At 43.1% G+C, this 21,196-nt stretch overlaps 1 protein-coding gene and 2 long non-coding RNA genes across 3 annotated transcripts; 1 reads left to right on the top strand and 2 right to left on the bottom strand.

The window, feature by feature from the left end:
- Nucleotides 1-799: 799 nt before the first annotated feature.
- LOC124670221 (cytochrome P450 72A14-like) lies at nucleotides 800-21,103 on the bottom strand. The gene is given in 6 exon segments (XM_047206732.1): nucleotides 800-933; nucleotides 936-1,227; nucleotides 1,346-1,721; nucleotides 2,038-2,282; nucleotides 2,386-2,606; nucleotides 21,019-21,103. Coding segments are annotated over 6 exon segments (1,338 nt in total). The 5' UTR covers nucleotides 21,089-21,103.
- LOC124670222 lies at nucleotides 15,761-17,401 on the top strand. Its single transcript, XR_006992440.1, has 4 exons — nucleotides 15,761-15,870; nucleotides 16,761-16,845; nucleotides 16,933-16,996; nucleotides 17,258-17,401. It is a non-coding gene; the product is annotated as an uncharacterized LOC124670222 (long non-coding RNA).
- On the bottom strand, nucleotides 17,898-19,162 carry LOC124670223. The gene is made up of 3 exons (XR_006992441.1): nucleotides 18,929-19,162; nucleotides 18,756-18,851; nucleotides 17,898-18,674 (listed from the first exon to the last, which is right to left on the bottom strand). It is a non-coding gene; the product is annotated as an uncharacterized LOC124670223 (long non-coding RNA).
- Nucleotides 21,104-21,196: the final 93 nt, after the last annotated feature.

Genomic DNA, 21,196 nt, shown 5'->3' on the forward strand with positions numbered 1-21,196 from the left:
CCTCGTCGCAGGGCCGGCGAGGTGTCCTCGAACACGCCGCCGCCGTCAAGCTCGGGCGGCGACGTCGTGGACCTGGACGGTTGGACGTAGGCGCCCTCTTGGAACACGGCAGTCGGCGACGGCGAGTACAACGACGGGGAGAAGGACGACGGGGAACTGGTTGTACCTTGCGTCGGCCATTGGCCGGGGAACACGCTGCCGCCGCTCAGGGCCATGCTGATCATCCTCGCTTGTTCGTCCTGGGCCGCCGCCCTCTTGACGGCGGCTCTTTTCACCCTCTCCGCCCTGGCGCTTGTTTCCACCTCACGCCGTTTCTCGTCCGCCGCCCACTCGGCGTTCGACATGCCCGGAGGCTTCGTCTTCTTCGCCCGCATCTTCCTCGCCGGCGCCTTCGGCGGCATTGTGGTGGACGAGAAGACGAGTAGGAGAGTGGTGGTGGACGAGAAGACGCCGCCGGGAACTGGAGCTGGAAGACGAGGAGATTGGGGAATTTCGGCGGGCAAATTGGAGGGAATGGGGATATGCAAGCAAATTGGAGGGAAAATCGACAGGATTTGGTTTTCCAGTCGCCGACTACGCGGGTCCACACGACGTTTCGCGCCAAAATCTTTCGTCCGGAGTCCCCGAGCGCGCCCGGGGGGCCGGGGATGGCGTGGGCTCGCCGGATGGATGAAGGGCCAAATCCGGACGAAAACGAGGAACCGGGGGCGCGACTGGGCCGAATTTCGCCGTCCGGATGGAAAAAACGCTCGCCGGGGGCCTGTTCGGGGGGACGAGTGGAGATGCTCTAATATGCAGCTCACGGAAGCCTCGTGAGCCTGAGTTGCGCGCCATGCTGTGGTTCCAGCAAGCCGATGGGAAACGGTGCGTGCCTATAGGACGGCGAGAGCTCGAAGGAGAAGCGCTGCAGAATCATGGCGATTCCCATCTTGCCTCAAGCAGCGCGAAGTTCTGGCCAATGCAGACGCGTGGGCCCCAGCCAAACGGGAAAAATGCTGGCGTGTCAACAGACGCCTTGGAGATCCCCTCGGCGAACCTCTCTGGCTTGAACTCATCAGCGTCCGGGCCCCAAAGCTCTTTGTCGTGGTGGATGAACAGCACAGGCAGCGTGAGCACCACGCCCGCCGGGTACCTGATGCCGCCGAGCTCCATCGGCTTGTATGTCTTGCGCTGGAGCGCCATCACCGGCGTGTATAGTCGCAAGACCTCGTACAACACCATGGTCACCTGAAAATGCCATCGCGATTTCAGGAAGCAACATTATACATTACATTCATGATCTTTTAAAATCTCAAATGAATTAGAATCTACTGGTAAGATAAATTAAGATGACACTGCAACTTACGATTTTTAGGCGACTTAAGCCATCGTAATCTGGGGCGCTGGCCCCGAAGACAAGCATGACCTCCTCCCTGGCACGGTCCTGCCACTCTGGGTGCATGCAGAGCACAATCATCGACCACGTGAGCAGCACCGACGTGGTTTCCGCGCCGGCGAAGTAGAACAACTTGCATTCTCCAATCACGTCGTCTGTTGTGATACCGGTGCCGTCTCCCATGCAGTGTTCCATGTTCGACTCTAGCAGCAGCCCGAGAAGATCATCACTTGTAGCTTCTCCTGCTTTCAAAGCGTTCTCTCTTTTTGTGATGATCCCTTTTAGGATCCTCCCGATCTCCGCAGCAATTTGCTTCATCCTTCGGCTGCCTTTTGTTGGGAAGAACCTGCACATGGAAGTGCAATCTGTCGTATTGTAGGAGCCAAGCAAACTAGTATTGCCTTTTTTTCTCAAATGAGGAGCGATAGCCAGTCTATATGCATCAATCCATGCATACAACTATTTCTTGTATTATTTAGAGGTTTAAAAGTTTACATCTCATGAGGTCACACATGATATATATAAAAATCAACCAACGAATGAAAGTAAAGAACTTACTTTTTTTTTTGAAAATGAGCGCTTTATTACTTGATCAAGCAATTACACCCGGCCTTTGAATAAGCAGGATGCACAAAGCCGCTACATGAAAGTAAAGAACTTACATGTAACCAGGGATATGTATCCTGTTGATGGCCAGCATCATGAGCTGGACCTGCTCCACCTGAAGCTGGAATATCCTCATGCCCTCGAGGTAGTTGCTGCCGAATGCAGCGCGGGAGATGACATCGCCTGTTAGGTTCTGCATAGCAGGCCAAACATCTACCTCGCATGGCACATCAGCGGCTGCTAAACCTTCCCATCTATGTACCACCTCCGTGCAACATTCTATGAAAGCCGGCAACATGCGCTGAAAATGCAACACAAGTTTTGTTTCAGCCTGAACAATGCTCTGTTTGTTCACGGCCAACCATTGCCTGTTTTTCTTGTCGATAACAGATTATAAATATAACCTTGAGCTTCTCCAGATGGAAGGCAGGGTTGATGATCCTTCTATGCTTAGCCCATTTTTCGCCCTCATGGATAGCCAAGCCGTTGTGCAACATCCTCTGAAGTCGGCCAAACGTGAGCTTCTCAAAGTGGCCGAACTTGTTGGACAGAATTTCTCGCACCAGTTCAGGTTCTGTGATGGTCACTCTTGGCACCGGCCCAAACCAGGTGATCGACATTTTACCTGTCACTAGTTGAATGCCCGTGCTTCGCCACGGCCCATATCTCCATTCTGAATAAGGGTTATATTTTTTTTCTGAAAAATTAAGCTTAGTAAACCTGGTCCGAACTTTTAAGAAAATGTACCAACCACTATATTTTTTTATATATATATAATATAGAAATATATTTCATGATGTATCTAATGACATTGATTTTGTGTCGTACATGTTAATTATATTTTGTAAAATCTTGGTCAAAGTTTACAAGTTTGACTTTTAAAGAATAATATAAGGCTTATTCATTAAAATGGAGTTAGTATAATAATTGTAAAAGTACACTTGTATGTACCATTAAGCCACAAAATATTCGAAAAACTCATAAGGTCCCACCTCGTTTGGAGTTATGGATCTTAGGGCATCTCCAACGGGGCGACGCATATTTATGTCCGTTTGCGTCGGGCACGGACAGAAAAAACGTCCGCATGTCCGCATGCGTCTGCTCCTTCTCCAGCGGGTAGGAGAGAGGGGGCTGCATGCAGACCAAACGACGCATTCCTGGCGCATATTTGGTCCATGTTTGCGTCAGGACGGGCTGCGGACGTTTTGCGCCTAGCCGTTGGAGCGCGTTTTTTGTCCGCGCACGTCCGTTTGCGTCGCCCCATTGGAAATGCCCTTATGTCACTTTACTACTCCCTCCAGTTCAAAATAATTGTCTAAAAATAGATGTATGTTGAACCAGAGGGAGTATTATACAGAAAGGCTGGACAAGATCTATTCTCTATATATTCTCCTACCCCCACCAAAATAGAGAACATACATGATAAGCCAACGGTGAATGCAACTCAGTGAATTTTACCAGGTGATAGGTTTGTGTGCCTAAAACCACCTTCTCATCGGCAATTTGAAAACAATGTTTCTGCTCCTTGAATGCTTCATCAGTAAATTGAAGTTTTGCTGGCTCATATGTAATACTTCCAGATTCAAATCCATGCTTAATGTCCTCTATTTCTTGTTGACATTGTTGCTCGTTTTCTAGTTGCACGCCTAATTAGAAGGACAAGCTTAATTCAGTTTTTCAGGGAGAGGGGACATGAAGTTGAAGAACTTTAGTTCAACAAAGATTGCATGGTCATTAAATCAGACGAATAAGTGTTTCGATCATCATATTTACAAGCGGATAAACAACGGAACCAACCACAAAGGAATTCAACAATCTCCACTCATTATATTGTAGTAGTATGAGTTACATGGCTATGATATCAGCGATCTGAGGGAGAGAATAGAGGCATGAAAAGTAGATAATAAATTGCCTTGCAAAACTATACAAAGAAAAGATCAACCCATTGCAACACCATTTTCCTCTTTTTTTGACACAGTTTCTTTATGACAAAGAACACCCGTTTCCTCTTATTTCGAAGAGTGAACTAGAAAGATCAACGCATTGCAATACCCTTTTCCTCTTATTTGGTATAGTGAGCTGGATGAACATGCCCCCATCTTCCCCATGTTAACTGCATGCAGGATATACTATTCACATGACCAAGTAGCTTAAACAGCTGCTTGTACTCTAGTGAACATTAATATGCAATTTTTATAATTACCTAAGTAGTTCCAAAAAAGCTGGACAGTTCAGCCATTGCTGATCTCTAGCAACCAATTGTCAGGTTATAAATGCAAAACTAATCATATCTATGATGAAAATATAATGCATGAGATTATGTGCACTTTTGAACTCACATATGAGACATCTTTGATACGAATCATATCTTTGCTCCTTCTATCTGAAGATTAAGAATATCATTGAGTGGTTATCAACCTTGATTTTTTCTTCGGATAAAAAAGTGAGCGACAACCTCAAGATAAATGCAGTCAATCATGTTGCAGATATCACCATAGAAAAATAGATTTGAGTCTTGAAATAGATGCTTATCATTTAGGACTGGTAAAATTCTAAAATACAAGGGAAACCACCTAATCAGTGCAACAACTTATCAATTTGGCAATTCTATGTGTGAAGACTCTGACATGTGAATTTATAAGCACAAAGCGAACATGTAGATCTATACAGCTAATGAAGGAAACATAAAGCATAGCACAAGATGCTAACCTGTAACGCAAAGAGATACAATAAATTCCTTCGTTTGTTGGACAAATTTCTTCTTAAATGCAGGTCATTGGCTATCTCCAAAGTAAGGGGCCTGATTTCTGAAGGCCCTTGTCATCCAAAAGCCTGCTTCTGATTAATGATTGATTTAAATAACTTCTTGAACTCAATCTATTGTTATAGATTAAGGCTACAACATGTATCTGTTCAAATACATGTCAATAGGCAGAGGAAGACATCAAACTTGAAGAAAATGCGGCAACCTGTGGTCGAACTGCAGGGGAAATGCAGGCTTCGGCTGCAGGGTGCAGGGACCTGCAGGCCATGGCCGCAGCATGCAGGGTCCTGCAGGCCATGGCCACAAACATGCAAGACGACGCGGGTGTCAGCGTTCCGGCATGCAGGGGATGTGCAGGCGGCGGCCGCATCGTGCATTTTTAGTGCGGGTATCGGTGTAAATTCACAATTGCCCAAAGGCACAAATTCACCTCCGACCATATCTAAAAATTCACGATTGCATAACTAAACATATATAGCACAACTCATAATGGAGGATCTTTTTTCCTTGAGTCATGCAACTTCTGAAATTCCATACAATTGACTGAAGTAATAAGAACAAATATGATTGTCCTTCATATAATTACTAATTAAAGCAATCGGACAACATATATAACACATGGAACAAAGATGGTTACCTGATGACCGCAAATAATTAGCTAAATATCAATCATGCTATGCAACATGCAGACCATCACCGGGTACCATATGCCCGTGAGATTGGGATGGAAATCCTTCCGTGCCTTTGTATTGTCATGCCTCGGTCCAGCAGAGTAAAAAACCATTGTTTAGAGTGGAAATCCAATTCAATAGTGGTCAAGCAATATTACAGCCCAGCTTCAAATGCTACTTACGTTTCAAGAGAAAAATACCTAATGGATTTTGCTTGTTTAGAACATTTTGAAGCGACATACGAGAATAATGAAGAGCATATATTCCCTCCTCCCTGCACAAGATGAATGTGCTAATGAGTACATGCTCAACTAAAAATAATTAAATAATGTTCCTCAAACAACAAATCCAAGAGCTAATTACTTTGCTGGATTTGAAAAATATATGCTTCAGCTTCCAAGTTCTATACTGGAGCAATGGACCACACAAGTAACCAGAAATTTAGCTGCCAATATACAAATACGATCTTGAGTCATCGAAGCGAAACATGAACTTATTATGCAAGGGTGTCTAATGCTGGCAAAGGGAGGTGCGATACCTGCAATTAGCCGAATTATTATACAAAGCCAAAACATCAAACACCTTGAAGGCGCTGAACCATGTGTGATCAAATTTCAGTGGCAGCATGCCAATAGTCTTCGCGGGTGCAGCGACAGGTGACTCGCTGTCTTTGCTGGAGGCAGCAGGTGGCGGCATCGTCTTTGCGGGCGCGGCGACAGTTGGCGTCGTCGTCTTTGCGGGTGCGGCGACAGTTGGCGGCGTGGTCTCCACGGACATGACAAGAGAAATAGATAGTGAGAACTTGAAGTAGCTCGTCACTTAAAGGCCACAATTGCTAGTCCTCTTTCATTTCTCTTATAGCGAGAGATAATTAAAAAATACAAAATGCCTATAAAAATTAAGAGATCTCTTGATAGGTAGAATGTTGTCCAATCAATATTAGAGAAACAATACAGATGTTTCATCATAGATTGATTGTGTTGCACCATGATGAATAGAATTGATCATCCTAGATGGAAACAAACAGAAGCCATGGTCAATACCTTTCATATCAAGAACCACATAAGGTACTTCCTTGTGACTGGTATAGAATCTACAATTATCTAGGCCAACCTGGTTATAATCTTAAATTCCTGCGAAAATACAGCACATCAGGAGAAAGGAACATCAGGAGAAAGGAGAAATCACAGTAGCATTGACCAAGATCTTGGCAATCATGAGTGAATATAACGCAAAGAACACAGAGTATCCTCGTCCTATGTTCTTCATTCTTCTTCAGGATCATTCCAGTATAGCATAGGGACGGCATGTGAGCTACAATGGAGAAGGCGATCCAGAAATTAAAAGGACAACCATTAAGGTGCCTTGACAAATTGCAGTAGTGGGATGGATAGGATGGACATGAAGATTACTGAGGTTCTTGGAGCGGTGTCGCGAGGGGCAGTAGTGCCTGTGACTCCGTTAGCGCCGCCGGCTAGCGAGGACGGTGGGCGGCGACGGATCCCACCTTGAATCGACGGGTTCGGCTGCGTATCTGGCGGGGGTGTTCCCGCGATTTGCAGGCTCCCGTGGCGGCGGAAGTGCAGGGATCCCGTGGCAGCGCAAGTGAAGGATCCCATGGCGGGGCTTCGGGCTCCCGTGGCGACGACCGTACGAGGGAAGGTGCGGGGTGAAGGACGGCGGCGCGATGGTGACGGTTGGGGAATAAATCCAAAAAGGTGCTACGGGGTAGCTATTCCACGGGATTTGATTAGCGTCTGACACTGTTTTACCGCAAAATCGTGGGTGGTTGTTCAGCGGTTGTTGGTGCGGGTTAGCGGACAACTCAATGTTATTTGGATCATTCTCAAAAAAAAATGTTATTTGGATCAAGAAGATAAGAAGATAAATCAATCAAGAAGATAATAAGATAAACCTGGTTAAACTTGAGATAATACCGAACCGGAGAAACAAACTTTTCGATTTGAGCGGGCGGGAGTTTTTTTTTTTTTTGAGAACTGAGCGGGCGGGAGTTGGTTGTTAGGCGCGTGGGATAGGCTTTGTTTTCTCCGTTGCGTGAGTTTGGTAGCTATTTTGAAGGATGGCATATTGGATGGCATATTGGTCTGCGGTGGCATTTGTCCTGTAAATAGGAGGAAGTGTGACATCAAGTGAAGTGACGTGAGGGGTATTATTGTCCATCCTAAAAATGTGACACCAGGCATTCACCAGTTTACTCTTAATAGTAGAGATTCTGTCAAACGATTATGATTATTACAGTGAAGCTTGTTAGAAGTTCTTTAGTATTATTTTAATTTACGTGTTTCTATTTTCCATTTATATTTAGTATGTGGAGTAAATTGGTAAAGTACTGTCAAGGTGATGCTGTCAACAATGTTGCTAGAACATTAGACCCCCCAAACTCCACGCATCCACTAAAATAAGAATGTTGGAGTATTTGTTAAGTGGACTGTGGGAGACTACTATGAGATGCCACATTGCCACCGAAGATGTTGCTTGATCATTAGGTTTCATAGAAAGCTAATTGGCATTTACCACCAAACCTAACGCATGTATCAAAAAGTAACTGTGGGTTCTAAGTTCTATTAGTCATCAATCATACTATTGTGGGTACTTTCCCAATTGGACTATTGAGTTGATCTTTCGCTTACAGAGTGATGACGTCTACTTGTAGCCAATCTCTAAAGAGCTCTAAGCTCCCAGGGTTTTGGAGAGCTGTGGTTGCTCCACCGTTGCTACCGCATATGTCCCTACATGTCAGTGTCTTTCTTTGTTTTTTCTTTTCCTAAAAAGTGAGTCGGTCTGCTCATGCCGGTTCGTGTGCTCCGCCTAAGGCGGTTCCGAGCCGAGGCAATCACTGAAGGTTACCTGATTCTCCACTCCATGTCTCCATACCCCCATGGCTGCATCCCCGTCCTCCTCCAATCCCCTCTAGCCGCAAGGCGCCCGCTCCAGCTTTTGCGCCGTCTCCGTCGCTAGTGGCCGGCGATCTATCGCAAGTGGCGGCAGCCATGGATTTTGGCGATTGAGGCGTGATTTATGGTGGGCGGACTACGGCGAGCACTAGAAACTGTGGATTTGGCGGACTGCGGCATCATGAGCGGGGGCGGCCCCGGTAGCTGGCTGAGAGGTGGGTGGTTTCGGCAGTTGAATCGACGACCTAGGTGAACTTGGCAACATGTTGCCTCGGTTATAGGCTGCTGGGCGATTGGTGGTTTCAGGTGGCGCTGCGGGTGGCATCAACACCGTGGTGAGAGGCTGGCGGCGTCATGACCTGTTGAAGTTCGTTTCTTGGCGGGCAGAGCACACGGTGGACTCCGAACTAAGGTATGGTGGCGGTTCCTTTTCAGATTTGAATTGACAATCTGCTTGAACTGTACCACGTCGTAGATGTGTCTGAAACAGATTTGTGCTTCCCTACGCTCATGTGTATCGCATCCTACTAAAGCTGCTTGTTAGCTACCTCGTGTATTGATCAGGTTTCCAATGTTTTCTCTTCATTTGTCTATGTTTTCCCCACTGTAATATGAAGATTTTAAGATATTAGTGAAGCAGCTTACAAAATTGTTCTTTCATTGTCTCGATTTGATGTCATATCTTGGTGAATTTTTTTTTTCTGAAGTATTGCCTTGGTGTTCTCCAATATATGGCAGCAAACATTTGAGAGAATTTCATATGTATTGCAGCGGAGAAATCGTTAACAAAATTAAGATGAATCGGTAAAAGAAGTGACGCATCAACCATCAAAAGTGAACCATCTGCTTGCATTCACATGATATCAAGCAAGTAGGAAGGCAGTGATATATGCACATAGGAAAAAACTGCCAGGCTAGGGCTTATAGATTTTACCATCGAGTGAATGGATATATGGAAGTGTTGAAAAAGAAAAGTTTAAGAAAGAATACTGTAGATATTTCAACAATCTTCTCTTACACTAGAGCCAGAGCTAATCTGGTAGCCACACAATTTTCTCGCAATCTTTACTTAAATTAGATATGATAGCTAATTTTGTTGGTAGAGTATACACTTGGTTACTTATCCTGAAGATGAATTTAGGCTCATAGGATCTGACTAGCTTCTAAACCCGTTGAATTGTACTGATCACAACATGAAAACAAAATTTCTTTTGCTCATGTAGATATCATATCACCTTCATATTGATTCATATTTTGACAAAGGAGTTTCTTCGTTGTAATATTTTTAGTCGTTTGGCTCTTATGCTAATTCTCTGTCCACATTGCCGAGCATCCGGTGATGTTCAAAATAATAAGGGGATCTGCCTAGGCATCAAATGAAAATTAGAGTTGTCCTTGTGGTGGGACTTCCTTGCTGGTTCATGATTTTGCATCTGAATGTGCGCTACTCATGCAAGCATAGGCGTGGTAAACTTTGTGTCTTCCTATGCCCGAGATATCTCAAACAACATTCGGCAGTTTTTTTCTGTTTGTGGAAAAGTAGACACTACGTAGTTTTTCATGTTCAGTATTAAGTACTAAAGTTTCGATCACCAAAGTTTGGAGCCATCATTAGATACTTACCATGAACTAAATTCTTAATTTTGACTGTTTCTTAAATCATCATTTTATTCATTAAGGATTACAAGCTTCAGTTCTAAATTTCTGTAGTTCAAGAATTGCTAGCTCTGGGTGCGTTTAAATATTTTATGAATTATTTTGTTTTTTTCTATGAAATTCGTAGGCGAGTGGAATCGGCGAGTAGCATGGTGAGTGGTGGTTGCGGGCCTCGCTGAGGTGGCATCGACATCTTGGTGAGTGGCTAGGCTGCCTCGACACTGGTGTGGGCGGAGCATGCCAGTGAGCGGAGCCGTTCATGTATGTGGCAGTTAATCCTTGTTTCTTTTACCTTCTATTGAGGGGCTAAAGTGCAGTTTCTTTCTTTTACTTTTTTATATTTCTATTCTTCTTTAATTGCTTTATAGGGCATTACCTCTTTTCATAAGCTATAGAGTGGGAAATAATTGTTTTTTATGGTTGTCATAAGTAAAAGTATGTTGCTTGGTCCAATGAAAATAATATTAGTGAAGGGCATACATGTTTTTTTAATGAAAGTATTTTTTTCCTATTAGATTGGCTATGAAGTTCAATTGGATCATGTTTTTTTTCTTGCGGTGGGTGTTTATCCAGTATTGAAATTAAACAACTTATATTTTTTACTCACATGTAGACCATAGATTTGATCTGGTGACCAATACATCCTTCATCCCTGTAGAAGAAGAAATTTTTGAAACATCAATGTGATTAGCGCAGAACAAAAACAAATTAGGAACCTAGGAAATATATTAATGTAGCAAATAAAATCAGTAACAACAATCAAGTGGATGTACACCCACTGTAATTTGACACAAACATACAGAAGTAAAAGGATACTACTGACAAAGTGGATGTGCCACATGAGATTTGAGTTTAATATTACATATTATAAAAAACTTTTATGAACTAGCTCATCTTAAAGGTACCTCTGGCGAGCAGGGATCTGATGGGAGTCTTCTACGCATTGGTGACTTTTTATACTCAGTGAATCCTATGATACCATTCGGAGCGACGTTAGCTGCTTGCTGAATAATATTTCAATCAGATGCATCTTCCCCTTGAATTATGTAACATGTAGCTCTTTGTTCCTTCAATGTTCTTGCAATCAATATATTTACAATTCTTCAAATGGAGGAGGTTGAATCTACAATGTTTTGCGAAAGCTGAGAGGATGTCTGTTACGATCTAGTGTTGGTCTTTCTTTATTTTGGTGCTGGAAATCAGATAATTTTCTGACCGTGTTGGCAAGCAGTTTTATGACCAGTACTTAGGTAATGCTAGATGTTAGCTTACCTCTTCTTTACCAACAGAACTATTAGTATTAGTTTCATTTAATAACCAGCAGGTTAAAAAAAATAGGAACTGTTGGTAGTACAAGCTAACTATCCTTATATTTATTCGAATATGATATTTGTAGAAATAAACATACGGGTAGTATTTTATTACAAAATAGCAAGTGTTGGTAGTACAAGATTACAAACATGTAGAAATAAACATACGGGTAGTATTTTATTACTTATAAAGAAAATGGCATATGATTCTGCACTCCTATTTTATACTACCAACACTTCCTATTTTATTACTACCAACACTTCCTACAACAGAACTATAAGTAATGCTAGATGTAATCTCTATGTTTCATGTAGATATAAACATACAGGTAGTATTTTGTTAGTTATAAAGAAAATGGCAAATTCTTTGTCGTAGTGTGCTCTAATCTTGCTCCTATTCCTTGCTATATAGGATGACCTAACCATTAGAGTTGTTTAGTACTCTGTCGATAAATGGTTAGGGAACCTCTTACTTAGTGGTATATTCAAGTTGCAACTATTTTACGATCTTTTAATTTAAGAATACATAGATGAAAAAAGCATCTATTTAAGTCCACAAGGCATATTCGGTGTTGAATTATCAGGTGCATCTATTCCTAGTGAATAATAGTGCTAATGTGATCCTGTCGATTTTCAACATGACATGAATATAAGGACTAAGTCACTAAGATGTGGTGTCGAGGTTCAGGGTTGTTGGTCCAGGTTCCCAAGAGTGTTACTATCATTTTTTCTTGGTTTTGATGAATGCACTTCCTTTTGCCTTCTGTAGCTATCTTTATCAGTTCATCATTTGTTCGCATGGACATGTAATCCATGTTTTTTAACCAAACGATTCACATACTAGAGCATCGTTTCATGTAGAGTTAGGTGTGCTATTCCAGTACTTTGAAGTTATGCCTATTAGGCCAAACAACCGTAAGTTTGAGCTGATTTTCACATCATGGACTACTATGCAACCTATTGGTATTGTACCATACAAATTCTCTTTTGTACTGCTGCAACTGGAGGTCATTCAAACACATAATTGGCACTTTTATGTGTAAGACATTGTTAGACGAAAGAACAGCCACGCCGCAAGAACTGAGCGATGGTACCAGAGGACGGCGCAGCAGAGCGCGCTGGGCCCATCTAGTATGAGTAAAAAGTTGGAACCAAGGGGCATCCATTCCCTTTAATATACTTCCTCCCAGGCCGCTCTCTACCCGAGCGACTCCGGAGGCGGAATTCAACCCCACCACCGGTCCTCCTTCCTCCACTTGAACCTGGCCGGCGCCGGCGCCGATGTTGGAAGCGGTGTCGCCGCCCTTCTCTCCAAAGGAAGAAGGGGATGGTAGGGTATCGCGGCGGCGGCTCTACGAGCACTGGTGGGGTGGTGGTGGTGGTACAAGATGACACGACTTTGAGGCAAGGGTCTGGAGCTAGAGCGACGATATGGCACGCAGCTCCGACATGATCCTCGAGCGGCAGGTCAGATGTAGGCATTTAGGGCCCGATCTAGGCCGGCTACCGTCCATGGGCGGATTGCATCCGATGCGTTGCGGCCACCAACTCCTTTGTGGCTACGTCCAACAGCATGGGGGCCTGCTGGTGTGCTCGAATAAGGAAGCGGTCCTAGGGGTCTTCTGGAGTCAAGACGGTGCTCTGCTTGATGCCCGGCCTCATTAATCTCGCCATGACGAGTTTCAGAAAGGTCCACCAGAGATCTCCATTGGACGCATGGTGCCTGCCGATTACTGGATTGGATAGGATTTGGTCATGTGCTCCTCTATTTCAGCTTGTGCGGCTTCAGGAGGGAGTGGCGCGAAGATTCGCTGTCTGTTGACATTTTGGGAACTATCGGTTTTCGGTTTTCATGGTGAAGACGGTGACAGAATGTCATGGCGGCTCAGGTCTGAGGATTACGAATGGAGGATAGAGTCTTCGAGGGGATGAAGACTCGTCTTTGTGATTCACTACTTGTAGCAGCGGCATCTGCAAGCGGGAGTGGCAGCATAGGAGAACAAAGTCTTGTATTTCAGGTTGAAAATCTAAGGTCTGATTTTAATTGGTTATGTCTGGCAACGACTTTGTTGAAAGCATTGTTTGAGAGCACGGATTTCTTCAGGATGAAAATCTAAGATATGTGATCAGGCGACGATGCCACTTGTGCATTGTTTTCTTCTTGGAGGCATCGCGTTTGGAGAATTTGAACTCCATGTGTTGTCTTGACGGTGGTTTGTGTTGCAGCTACAAGGAATTGATCATTATAGTGGGATCTTTTGTTTTTTTCTTCTTATTCTTCTTATTCTTTTGTTCTAGGGTTGTGTACATCCGTAACATCTTTACTACATTTTAATTTTGCAAAATCTGAATGTAATTGATATCTTTGCCATATTAATATGACACGGAATTTTCGTAGAAGTGTATTCTGGCATTTGATACCTATCTATAACTCTTGTTGTGTTATTGTTCTTATGAGTGAAGGAATTGTGATGTATCTGAATTTTTTAAATGAAGTGTGGAAATTAGCTCAATAGCGATGTACGTTTTCAAAAATGAAATCAAAATGCGTGGTAGCAAACAGATCGTCATATGGATCTACTTGTTAGTGAAACATTCATCCTGTTTTCCAAATTGCCAACGACGATCTGATTGCCCCGACAAATGTATATATAATACTACCTCTGTACATAAAGGATTGTATGGAATCTATCTATTATATACTAAAAGTATAATGTGAGGTATAAAGTAGAGACACCATATCAATCCACATAGGCTAAAAAATATACTTAGTTGATCAATATTTTAACGATTAAGATTAAAAATAAAAAGTGTTATGTAGAACATTAAAAATGTACACACGAGGATATGACATGTATCTTCAAAAAGAAAAGGTAATGATATAATAGCACACATACGTTTTCCATGGATTCAATATCCAATTAAAAAGCTATACACGACCATGTCATCCTAGGTATGTATTGATATGGAGTCTTGGATGCACAATTGTCCTCTTAGGTATGTGTTGATATGAAGTCTTGGATGCAAGATAAAGCAAATCCTTAGTCCAACATACCATCTACCTTTTTAGCGTGAATTAGGCAAACAGATACGGCGAACCTTGTGATCTCCTTCTCGCCGATATCATCCTTTCTAGCGTGAATTTGGCAAATAGATATGGGAAACAGATAATTGAGACGATGTATAGGATAGCACTACAATAGGAAGAGTGGGCAATTAATTGTGAATCTGGCAAGGTACGGGCTAATTAGTGATGCCAATATACCAATTACCTTGCATGTCCGGATTAATTTTTCTCTGGTATATGCAAGATGATTGGTATGGCCGTGGAACTGATTTTCTTGCAGCAGAATCAGTGGAGATTCAGCTTGTCCTCTGTCGCAATCATCCCACCAGACCGGTCATTGCAAACAGATTGTATTTGAACTTCTTGATTCACAAGAAATAGGACTTCAGTTCCTCTGATTACTAGATTTGGACTTTTCTTGCGAATACTAGATTTGGATCGTGAATCCATTTCCCTCTATGAAAGGTATATAGTAGTCACTTTTATACTTCTTTAATAAATACAATGGAAAATAATCATAGTGCATGGTATAGCCGTGTCTAAAATTTAGATAACAAGGAGTCTAGGATTTGTCTAGACATTAATAATGAAGCTATGTACACCACAGATATCCCAAAGGGAGTTGAGATTCCTCGCATGATTTAGCATTTTGAGTGTTCATTGGCAATCAAATTACTAGAAAAATACAGATAAATAAATAATAGTACAAGTTTTAGGGTGATTGGCATTTTTAATAACCGTCTATCTGCCTCGATCTAACGGTGATGATTAGACGGAACCAAACTGACGGAACCAAAATTGCGGGACCGGAACCAAATTCGATGGGACCAGAACCTCAAATATTTTTTGCGAATATTATAAAAGGCAAACGTCCTTTTAAGCGGCCAAATCAGCTGATGATACTACACAAATCTTAAAGCAACAAAAAAAAATTGATCATATTCTCGTGCCGTTCTCGCCAAAATCTCTCATCTCTCGCTCTCTCTCGGGATATTTTATAATTTACCACACTTTTCTTTAAAGTGTCTATTATTTGGTCTGCCCAGCGACGGAGGAGAGGGCACGGACCTCCCGGCGAGCCCCGCGACGAAGGGGAGGGGGCCGCGTCGGAGGGGAGTGGAAGGGGACGGAGGGGAGGGGGCCGCATCGGAGGGGAGTGGAAGAGGAAGGAGGGGAGGGAGCCGCGTCGGAGGGGAGGGGAAGATGACGGACCGGTCCCGGCGACGGAGGGGAGGGGACGGCGATCGACTGAGGCGGCGTCTACGGAGGTCTCTCCCGTCGATCTCCGCGACGGAGGGCAGCGCGGGGTGGAGGGGACGGCGGAGGCGCCCGGTGAGGGGAGGAGCGGCGGCATTGGTCGAGGCCAGCGCGGGGAGGAGCGGCGGCTGCGGCGTTTGTCGAGGCCAGCGAGGGGAGAAGCAGCGGCTGTGTCGTTGGACAAGGCCGGCGAGGGGAGGAGCGGTGGTGGCGGTGGACATGGCCATATCCTGTAAGTTACAGCTCCCTGTAAGTTTGTCCTCTCTCACTGAAGCTCTATTTTTTCAGAACATCCTTTCTGCAACCAATACTGAAAGCTTGCAAGGCATGTATTATTTGCTGCTATGTTTCTAGGATCATATCACCATGAAAAGGCATTCATATTCAACAGTTTGAGCTATGTGAAATTCCTCCTTGATCAGCATGATGCCCATAGGCATAGGCAGCACGGTAGAAGCTGGGCCAATCATGAGGGGATCTTCTTCGTATTAGGTTGATTACAATCATCACTCTAGTAATTTTATGACTCCTAAAATTGCAAAAAAACCTTTAGTTTCACTCAAGCTCTCTTCCACGATTTAAACTGAAAGGATCAATTTCACTGTAAGTGGTGTGTAGGATTGTGTTGAGCTAACCAATCAAATCCTAACATGACAGCATAATTTGGAAGATCCAATTCATGAAAATATTGGAGAATTGATGTTCTCCAATGGCAAATTCAAAACCATTGCTGACAGTAGATACTAACTACCCACCTCGAGCCACCATTACTAAAACTGATGGTGCTACAGACATAAGACAGTTAGCTGGCACGGGAAAATTCATGAGCAATATGCCACAAAGTTATTTTCATCTTGCTTGGGGCTTTAACACTCCACATTTGTTTTCAATATTTTCCTAAAAAACCGATTCTGACGACATCCCACACCCAGTGCTGCTTCGGAAAACACCCAGTCCTGATGGTTTACTGGCCTTTCCAACAGCGCAATCTACATTATCTCTTTCAATATGAAAAATATCCCAAAAACACAACCAGATTCGATCTGGTAGACAGGGGGTCATCAATGTTTCACAAAGTATGATCTAGCAGTATTTTAGAATGATAACAGATGATAACATGCCAAAATTTGCCCCTGTAGTTTGATATTGACAACACAAGAGGATAATGGAAAGTACTTGCTCGGGAGTTTCTTCTTTCTGGAGATCTGTAGTTGCTTCCTGCAGGTGATAGTCACTCATGAACAAAATGCTCAAAGTTTAGTTCAATGTTTTGTTTTAGCTTTCTTAACTATCTTCGGGTTTATTTGGCAGCCTGAATCAAAAGTTGGAGTTCGCACTTGCCTCTCCTGGAATGGTCTTCACAGCTCCTCCTAAGGTAAACTCTAAGTTACTCGACTTCTTTCTAGGATTCGACTGAATAGTAGATTACTTTAAAAAAAACTGCAAAAGTTTTACAGTGATATCTAAAGACCTGATTCTGCTATTTTGTATTCTATGGATTTTTACTTGAGTAGCGCTATCAGATTGCTAATTTTTTACTAAGTATCACAACGTTTAAGTAATGAGGAATATTTACTTCTGTAGTTCCTTCTGAATTGAACTTTTGCTAAAAAAGGGTGCTTTGTGTTTTTTTCAGGAGCAGCAAATAATTGTTATGCAGGGCTCAACCCTCAACCTTAGAGAGTGACATGCAAATACTTTGGAAACTGTAGCGAGTAGAAGTTGAGCAAACTGGCCGTAGCAGCAAAGGTAGTAGCAGCAAGTAGGTGGAATATGTGACATGGTGAACTTGTATTAGTTGTTCACGCATGAATATCTCTTTGTTGGTGCGCCGGTACGTGGTGACAAAGCGAGGCATGACGATTCCAAGCCTTTCTGTCCGGCAAAGTCTAGAGGAACTCGCTACAGCAGGAAGCTTTTGTTGTACACCCAGACGAAAGTGTCGCTGCGGCGATTTTTTTTTACGTTGATGACAGCGTGCATTACATGGACAACGAAATTAGGAGAAGAGATCTAGGTTACATTTGGAAATGTAGCAGCTTCAGACAAATTAGCAGTTTGTCGTGCTTCTAGTCTGAAGATTTTGCAGAAGCGTGAACTAGAGAAACTCGTCTCACTAAGAGAGCTTTCAGTTCAGTTTTGAGTACATTCCAGTGAATATGAATTGCCAAGCCCTGCCGCACAATCAAATTCAGTATGAACAAAAAGAAACCCTTCAATCATTTACTGAATGAGTATTATGCTTAATCCCACAGAAACAGAAGTACAGAACAGCATCAAAGAACTCAGAATGTTCGCCATTCATCGCAAAATTTAACTGCATCAACAGAGTTAGGTTTAAAATGGTTTAAATTAAGGTTCCTGAGTTGAATGATGAGAAAGATACAATCATACAATGGCCCTGCCTTGGAGACTCTGATCTGCACAAGGCAATGCTAGTTGACAGCTTCTAGTATTCTTTCGGTTCCCCTTCCTCTTCCTCCATGTGTTGACACGTTCCAGGCTTCCAGCAGATTGAACTTAACTTTGGGGCAGATAGGTGATGAAGGGAAAAAAGAACAAGTAGCAATGGCAGCTACACACGCAATAATCTATCTTACAGCGGGTTAAATTAACCTGTAACATCAATTGCATCAGATAATCAGACTGCACTATGAGCTGAAGCTACAACAATGAACACACCTATTGGATTGATCTTTAGCCCCTGAACAATAGAAACCACAAAACACAATGTACAAAAGAGGTCAAAGAAAATATGGGACTGAGGTCCTAGGCCCTCGCATTGCTACTGTACATCTCACTGATATTAGCCGTAAAAGTTTCCACTGACACCTATCAAAGGATTCAAAGCATGAGCGGAACAATTTCTTTGAGGTTTTGAAGGCAAATGAAATATCTATAGCAGATTATTGCAGGTTGAAGATAGTAACTGAACTAGACAAGATGAAGTCCATAAGACATAGAAATACCGAATGACCTACCATATTTTCGCCGAAGCTCAGTATAGAAGCAACGTTGCCACATCTGTAACAATAATTAGGTGCAGACCACACCTGGAAAATAAATTAAAATGAGCACCCGGAACTGGTTACAAGTTCAAGAACAAGTCTGAGATATGAAAACTGAGAGCTCACAGTTACAAGACCCTTGTCTTGGAATATGTATTTTAGGCCTTCCTGGACTAGTTGATGAGCCCGGCAAACTAACTCAAGATTCTTAACATGGTTGAACTGCATTAGGACAACAGGCAGTCAGTACTGGATGAAAACATCATAGAGACAATCCAGAATAAAAAACATCAATATACCTCTGTTGTCACCCGTGAGCCAAAAAGCCAACCTGCTCCACGGGGACTAACACCCCATGTCTCTATCTCTTCCGGGTCACTCTACATCAGATCACAGAAAGGTCCTTCATGAGGAATTTCGCAATTGCGATCAATTATCCGCATCTGGATACAACAAAGAAATTGTGAATCAATTAATGAAATCTCCAATTAAACAAAGAGGCCGGGCTATGAGTCCCGTGACGGGGGAGGGGCGGCGGCTCGCGGTGGCGCCTCGCGGATGCGACGGAGGAGAGCGGGGTGCGACCGAGAGGCCGGGGCCGTCAGTCCACGCGTCGGGGCGAGGGGTGGCGGCGGAGGCTGCGGGGCGGCGGCGGCGGCGGCGTCGGTGGCGGCGGAGGCTGCGGGGCGGCGGCGGCTGTCGCTCGTGGGAAGAACACGACTCGTTGCTGTTCTGATTTGGCCCCTTTTCCTTTTCTATCAGCTTTTGATTTTGGTTTGATACTGATTCGATGAGTTGGAGTCTAAAACGTCCGTTCAGAATTATCGTAGCATTATAGAAGTTACAGGAAAATTATCACGGATTTAATCAACGGTCACGAAAATTTAGATTAGACGGAACCACAATTCGATTAGACGGAACCAAAGTTCTGTGCCCATCACCGTAAAAGAGGGGAGTTGAGATTCCTCGCATGATTTAGCATTTTGAGTGTTCATTGGCAATCAAATTACTAGAAAAATGCAGATAAATAAATAAACTACAGTAATGTGCCTGACAGGATCTCTTCATAGAGTTGATTGTTTAAATAATTCATATGGTTCGAGTACAATATTGGTGATATAGTCCTGTAATGGCGTAATAATGCAGAAATTGCTTCTTCATGTAACTACTCCATTGTTATCATATGAAATTGTGTCATCGAACTTAGATTTCTATTTATTCTCAAGTATTAGTTTATCCATTCAAAGATGTATATTTTGGGGTGATATTGTATTGCCCATATAGCTTTGTATTAAAAACCATCGAATGGTGCTAATTTTATACCAATAATTTTTAATATTTGAACTAATTCTTTGTCAAAGACAAACCTTAAAATACATGTGCGCCTTATTCATTAGAACGAAGAAAGTACTTATTTTTTATTTTATCGAATATAGTGCAGAAACGTTTGTGGTGCTTTGAGGATAGGATAATAATTGTCCACCCACAAAACATGACTTATATTTATACCCGCATTTGATATTTTGCTAACATAACTTTTACACTTGCTACAGAACTAATATTTCTTAAACTTCACTATCTGTCAAAGTATATTTACCTTCGTCGGTCACTTTTGAACACTTTACATGGTGCCCGCGAGGATCGCCAGATACATCTAAATTTAAACAAATCGCCAACATCTTTTTATGGACGAAGGGAGTAGTACTCTAAATTGCACCCAACATATCGCACATTTTTTGACTTCTGTAACCCGTTCAACCCTGACATTTTAAGGCCCCCGCTTCTTTTGGCGCCTTAAAAAATAAGCTGCCCCTTTTGAGCTTCTTCCATCCGGCTTATAAGATAGGGCTTCCGAATGTATAGCTAATTAGAAGCGCCAGGTAATAACTCGGGTGGCTCATAGAAGAAAGTTAGGAAAAAAGGCAGCTTATTTTGCACTACAGGAATGGCGCGCTGCGCCGACGGCCGTGGCGTACGCCGACGGCCAAATATCGGGGCCGTCGGCATACTGCCCGCCAGCCCAGCAATAACTAAAATTTAATCATTTCGTGGACACATGTTTGCGCCGAAGGTAAACTAGCTAGTTCAGCTACCCCTCCGTTAACAATAGCCTCGTGTTTCGGGTTTGTGTTAAGTCAAATTCTATAAGTTTAAACCACAATAAAAAAATATCAACATGTTAATATTTTAGTAGTATGAATTTTATACTATAGGTGCCAAGTACTTTAAAAAAAATATTAATTTAAAATTTTGAAAGTCAGACTTTGACTTTAGCTGATCGGAATCGTGGCGTGAAGCAATTGTGAATGGATGGAGTAGCAAACATTGCGGTCGGGTTTAGGAAACGAAAGAAATCAAATTAAGAGGAGAAACTAGCTAGAGCACGCACCGTGTTCCTTCATGGTTTGGTGGTGCAGCGGCATCGCTCGCGGCACGATGTCGTGGCAGCCCAGCGGCATGGTCTGGGACCTGGCTTCCTTGCTGAGCCGCACGAGCAGCAGCGCGTCGCCGGCCAGGGAGCGGTACGCCGTGCCCCGGAGGCCCTGCGACCGCAGCGCCCGCTCCAG

The sequence above is a fragment of the Lolium rigidum genome, chromosome 7 (assembly GCF_022539505.1).
Source record: "Lolium rigidum isolate FL_2022 chromosome 7, APGP_CSIRO_Lrig_0.1, whole genome shotgun sequence".
Classification (NCBI taxonomy): Eukaryota; Viridiplantae; Streptophyta; class Magnoliopsida; order Poales; family Poaceae; genus Lolium; species Lolium rigidum.